At 46.2% G+C, this 18,109-nt stretch overlaps 1 protein-coding gene across 4 annotated transcripts in view; it reads right to left on the minus strand.

Moving 5' to 3' along the window:
* Positions 1-18,109, minus strand: part of LOC138514280 (uncharacterized) — a 314,981-nt gene that overhangs the window by 240,302 nt on the left and 56,570 nt on the right. For all 4 annotated transcript variants that reach the window (XM_069629661.1, XM_069629659.1, XM_069629658.1 and 1 more), the window contains exon 2: positions 5,121-5,189. In XM_069629661.1, the coding sequence (XP_069485762.1) occupies positions 5,121-5,189 (69 nt within the window). The remainder of the gene's footprint in view (positions 1-5,120; positions 5,190-18,109) is intronic.

Genomic DNA, 18,109 nt, shown 5'->3' on the forward strand with positions numbered 1-18,109 from the left:
TACCTGCAAGGCAAAAAACCTTGGGGCCATCTTCGACTCCACACTCTCCTTCTCTCCTCATATTTCTGATGTCGCCAAGAGGTCACACTACCAGCTGCACCTCCTCAGAGGTATTCTTCCTTTCCTCTCCTTCCCCCAGAAGCTCACTGTCTCCCGAGCCCTGGTTCTCTCGAAGCTGGATTACTGTAACAGCCTCTATCTTAATCTGCCTGCCTCCACTCTCCGCCCTCTGCAACTCATCCAGAACAGAACTGCGAGACTTGTCCTTGGCCTCAAGCCCAGGGACCGTATCTCTCCAGGACTGAAATCTCTACACTGCCTCCCAGTGGCTGCGAGGATAAAGTTCAAAACCCTCTGCATTGTCCACAAGGCCTTCTGGGGCCTGGGTCCTAAATACCTTCAACTCTCTCTTCCCAAATATCTTCCTCCCCGAGCCCTTCGCTCATCCGCCTCCAACTCCCTCATGGTTAGCCGTTTCTTGAAGCAACGAGCTGGGGGTAGATCTCTCTCCGCGGCAGGGGCCTCCCTCTGGAACAGCCTTCCTGCCTCCCTGAAACTTGAGGAGAACCACCTCCGGTTCCGGAAGCACCTCAAAACCTTCCTCTTTGCTTCTGCTTTCTCTCTCCCTCTCCCCTGCTGAACAGCTAATTAATTCTTCACTAAACTGCACTGATCCTGCAACTGGACCACTCTAAACTGCCTTCGGTCCTGGTCCCAGTCACTGATCCCCTGGAACCCCTCTGCACTACGGGACTGTCTCTGTATCCCTACAGCCCCCCCCTTCCCCAGCACTTGTTCTGCACTTACCTTGCACTTGCCACTAGCTGGCCCTTTTTTATTTATTACTTACGCCACTTACCTTTACTGCACTTCCCCCCCTCCCCTTCCCCTTGCACTTTTCCCCCCTCCCCCACCCCTGCACTTGCGCGATCTGAATGACACCTGGCCTAGTAGGATCGTTTGTTTTGTCTCCCCTTGTTCCTCCCCTCCCTGCCTCGTCGCGCCTTGAAACACCTGTGTATAGGCGCGTTACAAATACCATATCATATCATATCATATCATTCTCCTCCATGCACTTATAAAAAGGTAAAAACTGCAAAAATAACATCAAGTGTTCTGGCACTTTTGCAAAAGTGTTCAGCTGCACTCACTGTCAGCATTCCCCAATTCTTTATACAAGCTTTCACATTTCTTCTCCTCATATCATCATATTGGGGGCAGATAAAAAGAAAATGCTGTAAGGATTCCCTAGCACAGAGGCAGAAGGGACACATGGGAGAGTTTGTACTCTCCCACTTAGCTTTTACCACGGCAAGGGGTAGATGGCCCAATCGCATCTTAGCAAACAAAGATCACTTCTGCAGATCTCCCACAGGAGACTGATACCCCTCCATAGCAAAATAATCTTTGTAGGACAAATACTCATAACCCATTCATAGGTTTAAGCATTTTGTAACATACTCTCCCCAGAAGTAATAAGTGTAGGCGTCCACAACAATTTGGTTTGATCCAGCATTAATGGTTTCAGGTCTATTCCACAACTCTTCCAACTTCAACGTATAGAGAAGTTCCCTTATATGTTGAAACCACCCAAGGGAGCTCGCCTTGTTGTAGGACAAAACATCTTTCAATGCTTCTTGATACTTCGTTTGAAACTCACTAGACTAAATACGAATCCAGAGGAGAATTGGCTTGAGGGAAATTTGGTCTGAAATACATAAAATACCTAATTCCATATGCAATGGTGCATTTGGAGCACTAACAAAGAGCTGTAGTAAACACTTCAAAAGGTTACAAGGGCATTTGGTTTAGCTGAGCCCCAGATTTCTGCGCAACGCAGAGAACCAGCTAAAACCTGCACCCTGTAGATTTACACCACTGGTTCAACGGATTTGCATTTAACTCTGTTAGCAAAAGCCAGAAGTCCATTACATTTTCTCCCCAGGCCCACATCAACTCTTGGCACAGGCTTCTTCAATGTGCCATCATTAGTGATCCATATACTCTGGCTTGGGTGTCATTGCTTGGCCAACGACACATGGTATTGCAAATGTGGCATAAGAAAGCATGAAATAAAATAGAACCACATGACTCGGTTTATCATAATGTGCCAGTATTACAAAGCGACTGTTATGTCCAAAAGTTGAAGGGGGCAGGTAATAAGTAAATAGACAAAGTGATCAAACGAAAAAACAGCAAAACTTCCTTAAAAACAAAAATGGCCTCCAGAACCAAAATCGAAATTTGGCAGGAAGAATCAAAAATAAAACGGATGGAGAATTGTCCAACAGGAGAGTGTGTGTTTGTGTGTTCAAAAGAATAATATCAGGTAAACATTTCTGGCAACGATAAAAGGGAACAAAACACATTATCTTAGCACAACGTTGCAAAACATGTCACAGTACAAACAAAACCATACACACACACACCATGCTCCAGATGCAGAATCATTAAAGAGGCAATCCCTTTGACACCTCTGCTCTATGGGCAAAGCTTTCTTGGCTTTCATCTAGGGTGTTAGTTTTCTTTTTTATTGTGACACGGTTTACAAAGAAAACTTTATACAAAATGTTCACTTTCTTTATACATAAAATATCAATAAAAAAAGATGTTTTAAAGGCAATATACATTACACAAAACGAATTAAGACATGAGTTAAAACATGACTGAATGCCATAATTAAGGAACCATTTTCGCCCCACATCAATCTTGCCCAAAATACATTCCTAGAAAACTCTGTATCAAAACAGTCAAGATCTTCATAAAAGCTAGTTCTACTAAGTTGCAGGTTAGGACAAACTAGAACCCAATGACGGAACGTTTCCACTGACCCTGTGGAATTACAAATGCGACAATACGTTGGGGTACCTATGTTGTTCGATGTACTCCAGTGTTTCATTCAGTCTCTAGAAGGCAGCGGGTTCAATCTGAAACGCATATCAAAATGTTCGTATTTTGTTACACGGAAAACGAATCAGATACGATGAAAGAGGTTCCTTTTTCTGAAGAAATTTGGCGTACTCACAATACGAAGAGTATGATTTTCTAGCGTCCATTGTCAACATCCAGTCATGCCTAAAGAGTTTGGATTTCACACTATCAGGCTGATTCAGCAGATCCTCCTCCGAGGAACTAATGGTGAGAATGATATTCTGCGTCTTACTCTTGAACAGATTTATTAGATGGACAGAAGAATCCTCAACCATTTTGCTTAGGTCAAAATGAAGCGAGTATACAGGAGGCCCTTTGCAACTTAGCACACTAGGCAGAAGGTACGGAGGGGCACGTTGTGTGCTAAGCGTTCCTTCCTCTAGCGCAACTCTAGGATCTGCCTTTGACATTTCGTAGCAGAATCTGCCCTCAGGTGGATGGTTAAGTGAAGCAAAAACACTATCAACATTGAGCTTTCTGGGTGGCTGGATGCATCAAACGTGCCCCGATGTCTTGGAGATATGAGCACAAGTAAGACCAATCATGGACTTCCCTAATACGATCTGTCAAGAAAGAATATCTGAATATTCTAATTGGGAAACACAATCAGTGCAAACCTGTGATTTAGACCTCAGGGTAACGACATCTATTTGTGTATATGAATGTAGAAGCTGGCCAAGAAAGAACCATTGGGAAGCCAAGCCCGGGAGGCCTCATCTTCATTGGATGAATTCTGCACCAGCTACTTCGTGGAGAAAATCTACGTTTTCAAGTCAAGTGACAAGGAGCAAATGCTTAACCAATCAAATCACCATGCACCTTCTTTAGATGCCACCAGCTCCAATAAAGAAGAACCTTTCTCCTGAGGTACAAGGTTATTTTGCCGTACGGGCGAAACCAATTCCCTAGCTGGCTACATCCTCTTCAAGCCTGGGTCCTCACGAGTTACTTGACTCATCAAAAACTTCTGTAGATACTCAGTGGCAAATTCACAAAGAAGTTACTATGAGTCACTCCGACTTACTCCTGATTTAAATCTTGAAATTGCTATTTGATTCACACTGAATGTACATTGAATAACTGTAACATACTCCCGATTTAAACCTAGAGATGGCTATTCTATTCACAAAGAATATACTAAAAGCAGCTCTGACTTACTCCAGACTTAAACCAGGGGAGCACTATTCAATTCACAAAGGAGTTACCCTGATTCACTCTGACATACTCCTGATTTAAACCTATCGAAGGCTGTTCTATTCACAATGAGTGTAGTATGAGTAACGCTGACTTACTTCCGATTCAAAGCTGGAGAGGGTTATTTAATGCAAAAAGAAGTTGTTATGAATACATCTTACTCCTGATTTACTCCAGATATAATGTAAGTCAGTAGTATATTAGAGTTGCTTGTAGTAGCTGCTTTGTAAATAAAATAGATCTTTCAAGGCATATAACAGATGTACGTTTTGGCAACTTTTTTGTGATTCAGCTCCTAAGTATTTTTTCTACCAAAGATTAACTTGTATACTCATCTAGAATAAAATTCTATTCTGAAGCTTGTACCCTAAATTATGATTGGTCGCCTGTATAAATGTTATCCAAGTTACTAACTATAGTTTTATTTTTACTAAATCTAGTTTTTAATTTAAATATTTCATACAATGTGTATTTTCTGGACATTATGATTTTTACCTCTCACATTCTACCTAACACAAGCCACTTTTACTTGTATGTGGACTTGGTTCCTTGCTGTGTGTTAATAGCTGTGTCTAGGTCTGGTGTTAGATCGGTATCGCATGTTACGCCCTTATTCATTCTCCTGCAAATTCCAGGGTAGTGAACTCTTCTAACCCACACTAAGTAGATTTTACACCACAGGGATATTAGTTGAAAGGCATACAATCAAACAGCCGCGGTGTATCCAGTGTGGGGGGGATTTTACTTCCTTGATCATTACACAGGTTCAGCACACTGTTGCAATATGATCCAGTCTCCCACTCCATAGTATAAGGAGAGCAGGTATAATTCTATTAATCACATACCTAAGGACAAAAAGATCGCTGATAAAAGGGAAATGTGTATTAAATCCTGCAACCCAATATCCCAGTTTGCAAGACATTCGATTCATATTCATATGCAATGCCCCACCGCCTCCATCAACCCAAAATATTGCTAAAGTCGAGAAATCTTACTTTCTTGATTATTGCACAGGCTCATGAGATCACGCTGATAAGATCCACATAGTTTCCTAACTCCATGCCCTGGAAACAAAAGAAAGGTATGTATTAAGGTATTACATCCATCTTGCCATACAATAAGGATATCATCCATTGATGTGAGAATGGTATAAAGGCATACAATCAAAATACGCTGCCCCGTAAGGCCCATGCTAAGAATATTTTGGCTAGCAAATGCAGACGCTGCCGTCCACATACCACTGTGCAGGGAGATTGTTCCACCAGAAGGAGATTGCCATGAAGGCGCAGAACCCCAACATTACTCACTCCATATAGTACTTACAGCACCAGATGGAGCACCTAAACCCAAGATTAGATTTGTTTGGCATCTACATACAATGGAAGAGAGGAAGATACTACAATGGCTTTCACCACCTGGGGGGGTGGGGCGACAAGGCCGGTAAAGACCCACCAGCACGAGGAATGGTAGGCTCGAGCGATGCCAGTGCCTCGGCTTGGGCTGTTTGCTGTTACAGGCCATGTCATTACCCCTGCCATGGGGGGTGAAAGCCATTCGCACCCCAGGGTTCATCCGGGGTGCAAATGTTAATTTTTTTTCACCATTAGATGATTCGCTGCTTGTGCAGCCAATTTCCAGAGGGAAGGAAAAAAAGTGAAATAAGATGGATGCCGCCATAGGGAAAATGGAGCAAGTCCCTTTTCCATTTCTATGGTGGCAGCCAGGATTGGAAGGCGCAGAGGGACCGGAGATCAAAGCTCCGGACCCGCAGGTAAGTTGGGAGGGGGGAGATTATCGGGAAGGGGATTCGTTGGTTTTGAGGGGTTGAGGGGTGGTGGGGAGACGACAGGGAGAGGCTCCCTGTTAACGCCCCACATCACAAAACGAAAGAAAAATGGCACCACTGGGAGAGGGGCCTGGAACAACTGGAAGAGAAAGTAAATTCTCTCCTGCTGTTCCGGCCATCTGATTAGACAATGGCCCTTCCTCTTCCAGCCATTGTCAAGGAGTTCCCCCCTTCTCACCTGAGTTCGATCTTTGCTGGATTTCTTGATCGATGCCTTCCTGCAGACGGATCGAGTCTTGAATAAGGCTGCACAAGTCTCTTCCGACTCCAGGGTGCGTTCCGGGATGCAAAGATCCAGGAATCCGGGAAATTTACAGAGTGCGCTAATAGCACACGAGTCCAGGAATCAAGAAAGGAAGGAAAGGGACTAGGAATGGGGTTGGCTGGAAAGAAGCAAGGAAAACAATACCGTGAACTACGGAGCACACGTCTGGTCGCTACTTCGCAATAGCATTGAGACGCACGGAGCCGCGGGAGTTGTGGTCTATTAATAGAACACGCTACGTCCAAGGTGTAGAGCGAGGAAGGTGTTTCACAGTGGACGGCCATGTTGGGAGTACAAGGGAGTGTAAGCCCCGTTGAGACAAGGACCTGGAAGTCCAAAAGGGGCGTATTCTGTAGTTCATGACAGCATGCCTCCTCCGAAGACCCGTTCCTCTGGGTTTGCCTGGGTGTATAAGGTGAAATCTTCTGAGCAGTCGAGGGACCTTGAGATTACAAAGTGGTTCCCAGGTTCTTTCACTAGGAGGATATCCTTTCCATTCAACCAGGTATTGAAGCTGACCCCGTTTATACCTGGAGTCACATATTCGGGATACTTCATATTCCAATTGGTTGTCGACCAGCAGAGGAGGAGGTCGGCAGGATTTCCGGGAGGATTGGGTGTAGGGTTTTAATAAGGATGTGTGAAATACTGGGTGAATTTTGTTCCAGGAGTCTGGTAGTCTGATCTGGTATGAACCTGGATTGATAATTTCCTTGATAGGAAATGGACCATAGTACCGAGGGGCCAACTTGTTTGGCCGTAGATGTCGGGGTAGTAATTTCGAGGACAACCAGACTTGATCACCAATTCCATAAGAAGGACCTGGTCTTCTTTTGGAATCAGCATAACTCTTAGTCTGTGTTCTGGCCCTCTCTAAGTTTTCTTTGGCCTCCTGGTGTACGTTGATGAGGGTTTCTATCCAGGAGTCGACAGTAGGTACTGGTGTAGGATGAGGAGAACAGAGGTTAGAACCGATGGATGGAAACCTTGGCTACAATAAAAGAGACTGGTCTTAAGTACTGAATGATCGGAATTGTTGTAGGCGAATTCAGCCACAGGTATCAGGAGCGACCAGTCATCCTGAACCTTGGTAGAGAAACATCGGAGATACTGCTCCAGGGTCTGATTATCACGTTCTGTGGCCCCGTTGGTTTGGGGATGATAACCAGATGAGAGGGCACGTTGGATTCCCAAAATGCGACAGAGATGTTTCCAGAATTGAGAGACGTATTGAGGTCCTCGATCAGATATGATCTAGGAAGGAAGTCCATGTAAACAGAAAATGTGTTCCAGGAAGATTCCAGCAAGCTCCGACGAGGATGGTAGCTTACACCGGGGTGTAAAATGAGCCATATGAGTGAACAAGTCCATGGTAACCATGATGGTTGTGTATCCTCAGGAAGGTGGTAATTCCACAATGAAGTCTGTAGCAATGAATTCCCATGGCCTTGTTGGCAGTGTAGGTTGCAGTAGAAGACCCGTCGGTCTCTTGTTATCATGTTTATTTTGACTGCAGATAGTACAAGCTTTGATGTACTGCTGTACGTTGGTCTTCATTCCAGGCCACCAAAAGTGTCTTTGTATGAGACGGAGGGTGTTGGTTATGCCACGATGTCCGGAGTGAAGGGTATCATGACAGAGGTTTATTATTCTTTGTTGTAATTTCTGTGTAGGAATGACCAGTGCATTGTCCTTGAATAAATATCCTTCCTTAACTCTTAGGTTCCATGGATTTTTCCTTGAAATATCCTTCCAGCGGTCAGAGGATTGGGTTTGCACTTGAATTTCTTCCAGGAGGTTGACTGCTTGAGCTACAAAGATCGTGTGGGGAAACATCTTAGGATAGGCCCTGTCTTCAGTAGTTACATAGTCAGGACGTCGAGATAAGGCATCAGCAATCAGGTTTTGTGATCCGGGAACATGAGTGATTTGGGATTTGGTACTGGGCAAAGAAGTAGGCCCAACGCACCTGACGACTGTTCCTGCACTCCAACAACTGTAGAATTTAAAGATTCCGATGGTCCGTGCGGACCTGAACTGGATATCTAGCACCCAGAAGTAGATGTTGCGATTCAGTGAAGGCTTGGCGGATGGATAACAGTTCATTTTCCAGGACGGAGTAATGTGTCTCACTGGGAGTCAGGGTTCGTGAGAGGTAAGCAATGGGGTGCTCCAGTTTATCTTCAAGTTCCTGCTTCAAGACCGCTCCTATGGCGTAGTTAGAGGCATCCGTTTCCACTAGGAATGGCCGATTTATGTCGGGTTGGGCAAAGATGGGGGCTTGCGTGAACTCTGACTTTAAACGTTGGAATGCCTTATCTTGCGGTATAGACCAGATAAAGGGGGTGTCTTTCTTCAAGAGGGCAACGATCGGCTGAACGATGTTGGGTGTCCTGACCCACGTTTGAGCTATCATGCTGCAACATTTGGTGCTGTGGGCTTAGAAAATCCAAGATGGCCAAAAAGCCCACAAGTGCGCCAGAATCCAGGAGAACCACGCAGTTTGTGCGCACACCAAAATGGTTACCTAACTTGCCACCCACCAGTGTAAAGAAAGATCTTTGTTAACAAAATCCACTGTTACTGATGTCAAAAAGTTGCTGAAATCGTGGCTCATTGGACCACTTTAAAGATTCAACCCTTTTGTGGGGTTCCACATAACCATCTTACTGTAAGGAGCCTCATCAAAACAATGTTAAGCAAGGATTATTTACTACCATGTAAGAACCATTCCTGTTTAGAATGCATTAATCCAAGAAAGATCCCAAAATTGCATGCAGTACCAACAAAATCCTCAAGGCGGCGCTAGCGGTCTAAACTCTGACAGGAGAACTGAGTGCAGTTGCTGACAAAGGGATTTGACTCAGCTGACTTCAAAGGCTGCATTTTAATTAAAAATTAGCCACCTGCTGTTCCCAGAGGCCTGAAGCCTGGGAAACCCTCTCACCTCCAGAGATTCACACCAGGAGTTAGAATCTCACATGACCTCTTGATTGATAGAAGGCAGACTGGCTGGGAGCCTCCTGGAGACCACACAATAGGCTCTTGCAATTGAATAGGATATGTTGATTTTGACTGTTTCCTGTCAACAAAGGCCTGCCTGCCAGAAGACACATGTGACTGACCCACCCAAGTCTCGGAGGCGGACTCCAACACTCTGAGAACTGAATTGAAAGCAAAATATATATTTTACAGAAACACTGATAACTCTTTGTAATCAAATGACAGAAATGTATAACTTTGAGAGCCTTAATTTAAAAAATGTACCTTCAATTCAAGCCCAAACTCCAATTGGTGTGATGTTCTGGGGCAAAACCCTGCTATTTATGTATACTACAGACTCTGTGTTTAAGCTAGAGACATGTTAATTTACTGGAGTATCTATGGACAGGCCGTGTACATGTGTACAAATCTGGAGAAAAATCTGATGTTGCAAAACCACTAAAAAGCACAAAATATTGCCATTTCTGAATGCAAGCCCCCAGGAAGAGCAGAGTTTGAACAGGGGCTACCATCAGTAAATGCATGATGGGTGCATGTAATTTCAAACCACTGTGTATCTATGAAGTGTGCATTTTGATCAAATATAGATTTTGTGGGCAAACTGACCAGGGGAGGATCCTCTGACCCATAAAACCTACAGCATCACTCTGACTCACAGTTCCTTCCCCAATGATGGGAGAGGGGAGAATTGGGCCAATGGGCAGTTGAGAGAGAGGCTGGCTAGTGATGCTGCACACACACCCACTTTCAAAACACATAAAAGCAGACAGTCAGGACAGATAGGGACATTCAATTCCATTTGCTGCAACGCGCTCTGTCGGACCACACAACATCCAGAAGATACCAGATTCAACACTTAGACTTTAAAACTCCAAAGAACTTGATTCAGAACTCAAAGCAAGGGCCTAAACCCACAAACTGAGAACTCTTCTCAGTGGGCCTCAGCATCCAGCAAACCTAACAGCGATAGCAGCATCCAGGAGCCGTGCAGATCAGCGCTGGGTCCAGAGAAAGCTGTGCAGAAAGATCCAGAAGCAGTGCTGTACCCAGAGAAAGCAGAGCAGTATCCAGAACCAGAGGCAGAGCAGAGCTGACCCAGACCGCTGTTCGCAGAACTAGAGAGCTGACCCAGACGCTGTGCGCAGAGACCGTCCGTGGCGAGTGAAGAAATCCTGACCAGATCCGTGGCGAGGCCCATTCTATTTCTAAATATATTGTGAGTACCTAGCAGAACTGTGCAGAACCGATCTCTTAGTTAAAATAATATAATTCAATCTATTTTAATCTAACCAGAACTGCCTCCTAACTGTCACCTGTCATTTTGCAAAGCTGTCACCTGTCATTTTCTAGTTGCTAGCTGTCACTTGTCACTTTGAACTTCTAAAAGTAACTTTCCTCTGAAAGCTGGGAATCTTGGCTTTTCAACGATCCTAGGACCGCATTCCTATTCCCTATACTTTTGCCGCAATCGCGAAAAACGCACTCGCGAATTTTACCGCGATTTGCAAATTTCTCCACGTGTGAAAACAGCAGCTTCCTTGCTTTCATTTGCCAAAAATTCGTTTAACCTGCCAATCATTCCTAGAACATTGCTAAAGTAAGCCTGAACTAATTTAAACCAACTAATCCTCACCTGAACCTCCAGAGGGAATTAAAATCATTTTAGCACATTTTCCAATATATTGCTATCACATATAAAAGCATTTTGGGCCTGTGTTTCAAACTTCTGTAGTCTAAGCTTGCTGGGGTGAACTGAATTACATTTGATTGCATTTCTGAGAACTGTGTGCTTTCCTTCCATTTCCTTGCATTGCATAAAGTGGGGGAGTGGATTGCCAGAGAAAAGTGATTACATTGTTTTGTAGAAATCATATTGAGTATTTTCTGTATTGCATTTTCATTCAACATTGCATCCATCTGAACTTATATAAAGCATTCTCTACCACCTCATTCTTCTGTTCCTATTCACAAGTGTGCTAGTGCCAGACTATCCATTATTGATTACTGCTCAGATTAAGTGTGATATTCAATTATTAATTATTATAAAGTGTGATATATATATCGATAGTTTAAATTATCAAATAAACCTTTTAAACTTGCAAAACAGAACTACTTCTTGGCTCAGTGGGGTCAGGGGGATTCCAAGAGAGGGGTGTTATATAGGGCTAGTCATCCAGAACGCAGGAACTGGACATAAAGATATATCAATAAGGGTTTCCATTCAGTATCCCAAACTAGGCATTGACTTAGCTGTAGTGTTGAATTGAATCCTCTTACAAATTGGGGGCTCGTAGCCGGGGATTCCGGATTAGATCTATCACTTGTGCAGATTAATACAGTGTGCCAGCTGACCAGATACACATATCCGGTCGGATCACCACGCTGTGTTGCGCTGTAAAGCACTCCTCAAAGGAACGCTCTAAGGAAAAGGTCTGTTTTGCAAAAATAAAATACAAACTTCTGTAAGTCAGGAAGGAACACAAATCTCTAGAATGACGACCTTAGTAGACATGAAAATAGCCAGAGAGCACTTCTTACATAAGTTATTTGTGAGAGGTGAGTGGACTCATCAGGACCAGATGGTCTGGTTGCAAGCAATCGCACCCCAGATCACGGAAACAGGGTCAGATATATGGAGAGACCAGGGTCCCTTACATGTGGCCCTGAGTGAACTATATATGTCCTCTAAGGCCAAGGATGAGCACAACAAGATTGCCAGGGTAGCGGCATATTTATATTTACATATGGGAGCCATGCAGGACAAATGTGCTGAAGGCCAAGATCTGGCGAGTAGGCAACTGCTGGCATTACAGAAGGCCCAATCTGATCTGGACTCTTCTGAGCAGAGGCTGCAGAGGAGCCAGGAGTCAGAAAATGATAGTAGGCAGTATATCATTAAAATAAAAGAGGACATGGATATACTGCAACAGGAAAAGGCTGACCAGGATACTAGATTTCTGGCCCTGCAGAAGGAGCACCAAGACAGTTTGGACTCCTTACTGCAGAGCCAGAAAAAGCTGGAGCAACAATTAGACTTTAACAGGGCATGCACGGAGCAGGTAGTCACCCTGCAAAGTCATCTAGATAGAGTGAAGGCAGAGAGCAACAAGCTGATTTTGAAAGACCTGGATACCAAGGCAGAGTTTGATGAAGAATGCCAGAAAGCTGGTGCCTTTCAAAGGCAGAGGGACGACCTGGCGGCACAAATGCAGGCTCTTAGCCAGGAAAGAGACGCCTTAGGCCAGGAAGTCTGCCATTTAAAAAGAAAAACAGAAGAAAATCACTTGGCCCTCCAGGGGCTGGGTGACCTCCAAAAAGAACACCAGAACTTGTTAGAACAAACCAGGAGGGTGGAGGATGCTCTGGCAAGAAATGAGCAGGCCAATAGGGACACAGCTCAGGAGGTAACCCTCCTGCAGCAAAGACTGGCCCAGTGCTCCAGGACCAATCAGGAGGCACAGAGAGAGAATGAGGCTCTCTGCCAGCACAATGATAGACTCCAACAACAGGTAGCGATGCAGGAGAGACTGATAGAGTCTAGTAAGGCCTTAACTGAGGAACTTAAGGCGCAGGCTCTTGCATTGCAACAGAGTAGGGGCGGATAGAGATGAGGTTCGCTGGGAAAGAGAAACCCCTGAGCGTAACCCCAGGAGCCCTAGTACCAGAGGCCTTTATCTCTCTCAGTCCCTGGACTCTGCCACCCCCATGTCCCCTGGCGCACATGAGCACAGGGCCACAGGGATGGCAGATTACTATCCAGCCAGAAGCATGGGGCTCATAGGCCAGTAACACCCAGGAATGGATGGGCGGGCATCCGGGTATGGGCACCCAAGCACAGTGCAATTTGATGGGGAACCCCAGGAGAGTAGGCCCATTAAGGGCATCCTGAAAACCTCTGCCCAGTTAGGTCAGTGGGGGGGGTACCCATCAAATCCTGGCAGCAAGGAGGGATCTGAAGACTCCTCTGAGCGGTACAGCACACAGGAGACCAGGTCCCCACATTCTCCCAGCCATTCCCAGGCTCGCAGAATCCGGGAAAACCTGGAAGAACAGACGGGAACCTCTGGGAGCAGTGCCTCTGAGTCAGAAGATGAATGGACCAGGGTTACCCGGACCAAAAGGGTCAATAAGACAAAAAGGGCCTTGCTTAAGGACCCCTTAAAGCAGATTAAGGCAATCAGGAGCGTCATCACGCCTTATCATAAGAACGCCAAGTATTCTGTTTGGGAGCACTTAGAGTTGTTTGAGCAAATGATGGAGACTTTCCATTTGAAGGACAGCCAAAGCTGTATTCAATATGTAAAGTGGACCTTCTCCCCGGAATACTCCAGTTTCTTTGCGGGGCTGGAGGACCAAAATCATTTAAGATGGTCCACCTATAAGGCGGCCATCTTGAAACATTTTTCTACTAATAGAAATCCTCAAGAGGCTCGCAAGGCAGCCTACAATTTACAACGTGGGGAGGATCAGGCCCCACAAGAATTTGTGCAGGAGTTAAAGCGTGCTTTTGCACAGACCACAAGAAGGGTGCGCACGGATAGCAGAGAATTTATTAATACGTTTTTCCATGCCTTGCCCAAATACATAATGACCCAGCTCGTGAGGGATTTTCACGAGAAAAGATCTTTAGACTGGGTCATTGAACAGGCGACCCAGATCTATGAGGTGCAGAAGCCAATAGAAAATAAAAATAATGCGCCCAAAAACCCCAAAGCCAACAACACCCCTGCTGCTGCCAAAGTGGCAGAGGTAAAGGTCGCCCCCATTTTAGAGTTGGAGATGGGGGGGCCTAAAAACCTACCTGCACCTAATAATGCTAGGCCCAGAAGGTCCTCGGGCCAGTCACAGACAGGGAGCCAGGAAGGCAGCCCCACAAATGGGGTCCCTCGCTCTCCTGATTATGTAAGCCCCCAGTACAAGGGAAACAGACCCATCCTGGGTTATGTGTGGACTCCTCCAGCCCAAAGGGGGGGATCCAGCCAAGCACCTAACCCAGAGAACTTCCCTCCCAACTTCTCACAGGAGGGCAGAAACTCACCAAACCCTGGGCAGAACTTCTTCCCCAGGTATCCACCCAACTTCCAGCCCCAAAATCCTCCACCCTTCTTTCCCCAATTCCCTGAGCCCAGACAACCGAATCCGGGAGAGGGGAGGCCAAGGGTTGAGGGGTATCCAAATCTTCCCAACCAGGGGTACTACCAAAGAAGGGATAGCTACCCTTCCCGGGATCAGCCCAGGGGAGAAAACAGGGCCCCGTATCAGCCTGAGCGGGTTTCCCAGTTAGAGCGCCAGGTTCAAAACATGGCGCGGGATCTGGGTCACATACTGAGGGCTCAGCAGAACCCTCAGATCGGCATGCCGGCGCAGAACGCACCCAACTCTGGACCTGGTGCCCCAGAACAATGACGGGGGCAGCACCCCGATAACTCACCGGTTCCCAGGGAGGAGGCACAAGGGGAAGGGGGGTGTAAAGCCTTGGAGGAAGCTTCCTTCCTCACTTGTAAACAGCCCCTGGAAACCCAGGAACCGGAAACAAAATCTCCTGCCCCTGAAAGTCTGCCTCCTAAGGAGCAGAGGGGGGGTAGGAGAAACAAAAGACCCAAACAGACACAGTTTGAGGAGGAGGTACAGATCTTCCAATTTGAGGGAGAGGGATCCTCAGAGGATCCTGGGAAAAGGATCTTCTCCTTCAGAGAGGGGGGAACTCCTCCCAAAGAAAAATGGGTCCCTAGGGATGCAAATCCAGACTGGGGAGATGTGGAGACTGAGCTACCGCCGCCCATCATCACATCCCAGAACCCACAATACCAAAATCCCCTGGTTCAAACCCATCCTGATGACTGCCTCCATAAAGGGGGGGGTAGCCCAGAACCGGAGCCAGGGGAACCCACAATGGCTCTGATCTCCAGTTGCCAACTTTTTCTTTCAGATTCCCAAGGCTCTCCACAGAATTCTGCCCAAATCTCTTCGCTAGCAATGTCCAAAACCAGAAAGTTAGCCCACCAGTTGTCCAAAAATGTGCATTATCTGTGCCCCCTTGAGGAGAAGGAGGGAAGATACCATGCCCCGGTACAAGTACAGGGGCAGGGTACAATTTTGGCACTGGTGGACACTGGATCTCAAGCTACCCTTCTGTCCAGAAGGGACTTTGACGAACTGAATGCAGGAAGGGGAGAGAATTACCAAATTCCTCTCACCTCTCTTCCTGGACAACTCCAGAACTTTGACGGGAAGGAAATTCCCGTCGAGGGGACGGCAGATTTGGACATTAAAATTGGGCGACACAAGTTGAAACACCCGGTCATAGTTGTGACTCCAGAGGGCACCCCTTGTTTACTAGGGAATGACTTCCTGAGAAGGTTGTCACCCTTAATAGATTGCGTAAACAAGGTCCTCTGGACCCAGACTAGCCGACCAATAAAATTAAAACAGAGTGTCAACCATGTTAGTTTAAACGGCACCTGCCACATGGTTGAACAAAAATCTGACCAAGTAGAATTTCACTTCCAGAATAGCCACATTCCAGACGTGACGGTAATAGCAGTAGGACAACAGACTGGTGATGGAGGGTCCTCTCTATTTCTGAAAATCAACCTTCATTCCAGTCTAAAGTGGTATTCCACGCTGGAAGGAAACACTCTGAAATTCTATACTAATCCACAATCAGAAACTCCCACTCCTATAGTCCAGAAAGATGTGAAATCAGCTCAGAGCCTGGCTGATATTCGGCAAATTGGAGAGCAGTTGTTCATCCCTGTCCAGGTAAATGATGGGAAGGACTCTGTTCTCGCTTGAGTGTGTGTGAACAACGGTAAGAGCTTCATCAGCGAAGCCATGTTCCGCCAACTCCCAAAAGATCCAGCCATTCCCACATTCAAACTGATAGACAAATGGGAAATGGACCTGGAAGCACCCAATTCCAAACATCTCCTGCCAAGCAGGTGTATGCTCAAAATCTCCATTGGCAACAAGAGCATAGTCCACAATTGTTGGGTCGTGCGAGACGTCACTGCCGCTTTTTACTTAGGCAGTGACATTCTCAATCGCTGTGCCATTAGTTTGGACCTAATAAACCTCAAAGCTTGGTCCCGATTAGCGGATAATCCCATGGGCTTTGATGATCCAGAAAAAGCATTTAGGTCAGCTCAATTGCTACCTTATGCAGTTGAAATTCAGATCAAAGAGGAAGTCACCATCCCAGAAAGGACCCGACAATTCTCCCTGGAAGTGAAAGCTAAAAGAGGACAACATTTGAAAAACCCTGATGCTTACATACATCTAAACGCTTCTCTCCAACAGCAAGGGTTGGGGGTAAACCCAACTCCATTAGTCAACATAGAACATGACACCATTCTAATAGAGGTGGATAACACCGACTTGAAGAGTATTACTCTAGCCGTAGGCACCATTATTGGAATGGCGGTTGATGACCGACATTTTTCCATTGATTTAGGTAATGAACTGTTAGGGCCAATCCCCAAGGACTGCTTTGACAGTCACAGTGATGACAATACGACACCAGACAGGATTTTTACCCGGCATGGGGGGAACTTCCTGGTGTACACTTCCTGCCCCTATGGTAAGGAAGATGTGACTTGTGACTTCAGGAGGGATGAGGTGATTTTCCAGGTCCATGAGGGCTGCCTTTCCCACCTGAAGCCTCCGGTCCAAATCAGCACTCTGACCAGGGACTTCTCCACCCAGCTGGAGGAGGCCGCGGAGATAGCCAAACCAGAAGTCTTTCCAGGCTTCAGGCAGATGGTGGAAGAGAGAGTCAACCTAGCTGATGCCTGTGTGACTCTGGAACAAAAGCAAAAGTTGAAGCAAGTTTTCTTGGATTTCCAAGATCTCTTTGCGGTAGACTCATATGACTGTGGTCGCACTGACATCCACACAACAACAATCCCCACGGACCCTGGCATGACTCCAGTGTTTGTGAAGCAATATCACTTGCCTCTCACATCAATGGAGTCCCTTACTGAAATAATTAAGAACCTTGAGTCCAGGGGAATAATCCGTCCCGTCCACAGCACCTTCAATGATCCGGTGCTGGGAATATTAAAGCCAAACGGCCAGTGGAGACTCTGTGCCGACCTCAGGGAGCTCAACAAACGGGTCCATACTTCCCGATGGCCTCTGCCCTACATTGACCAAGGGCTGGCCCAGATCCAGGGGTCACAGGTGTTCACTGCAATAGACCTGACCAATGGATACTGGACCGTGCCTGTCAGTAGGGAGGACCAATACAAACTGGCTTTTACCTTTGGGGGCCAGCAGTACGCATGAACCCGGACTCCCTTTGGATACCTCAACTCCGGCAATGAATTCAACATTTTCCTACACAAGGCCATGCCCGACCTGGGTGCAAGGGGTAACATGGCTTATGTAGATGATGTCCTCATCAAAAGTTCATCTGTGGAGGAACACATAGCGGAGATCCGTTATGTTCTGACCCAGTTGAGGGCCGCCGGAGCAAAACTTTCCTTTCAGAAAGCACAGTGGTGTAGAACCTGTGATAATTTCTTGGGGCATGAGATTACTCCTCAGGGTCTCTGTCCCCAGGAAAAAAAAGTGGAAGCACTTCAGAAACTGAAAGACCCCACAACTCTGCGGGAACTAAGGAGCCTCCTTGGACTGACTAATTACAGCAGAAAGTTCATTGAGGGTTACGCAGAGATCGCCAGACCCCTGATTCATCTCCTGAAGGGGGGGTCAAGTGGGAATGGGGTCCAGAACAAGCCGAGGCGGTAAAACAACTCAAAAGAAGCCTCTCACAAGCGCCCTGCCTAGCTTACCCTGTCAGGAACAAGGAGTTCTTCCTGGAGACGGGGTTCTCTAATATGTGCTTGACGGCAGTATTATACCAAAAG

Source organism: Ambystoma mexicanum, chromosome 12 (genome assembly GCF_040938575.1).
Source record: "Ambystoma mexicanum isolate Mex_15411 chromosome 12, UKY_AmexF1_1, whole genome shotgun sequence".
Lineage (NCBI taxonomy): Eukaryota > Metazoa > Chordata > Amphibia > Caudata > Ambystomatidae > Ambystoma > Ambystoma mexicanum.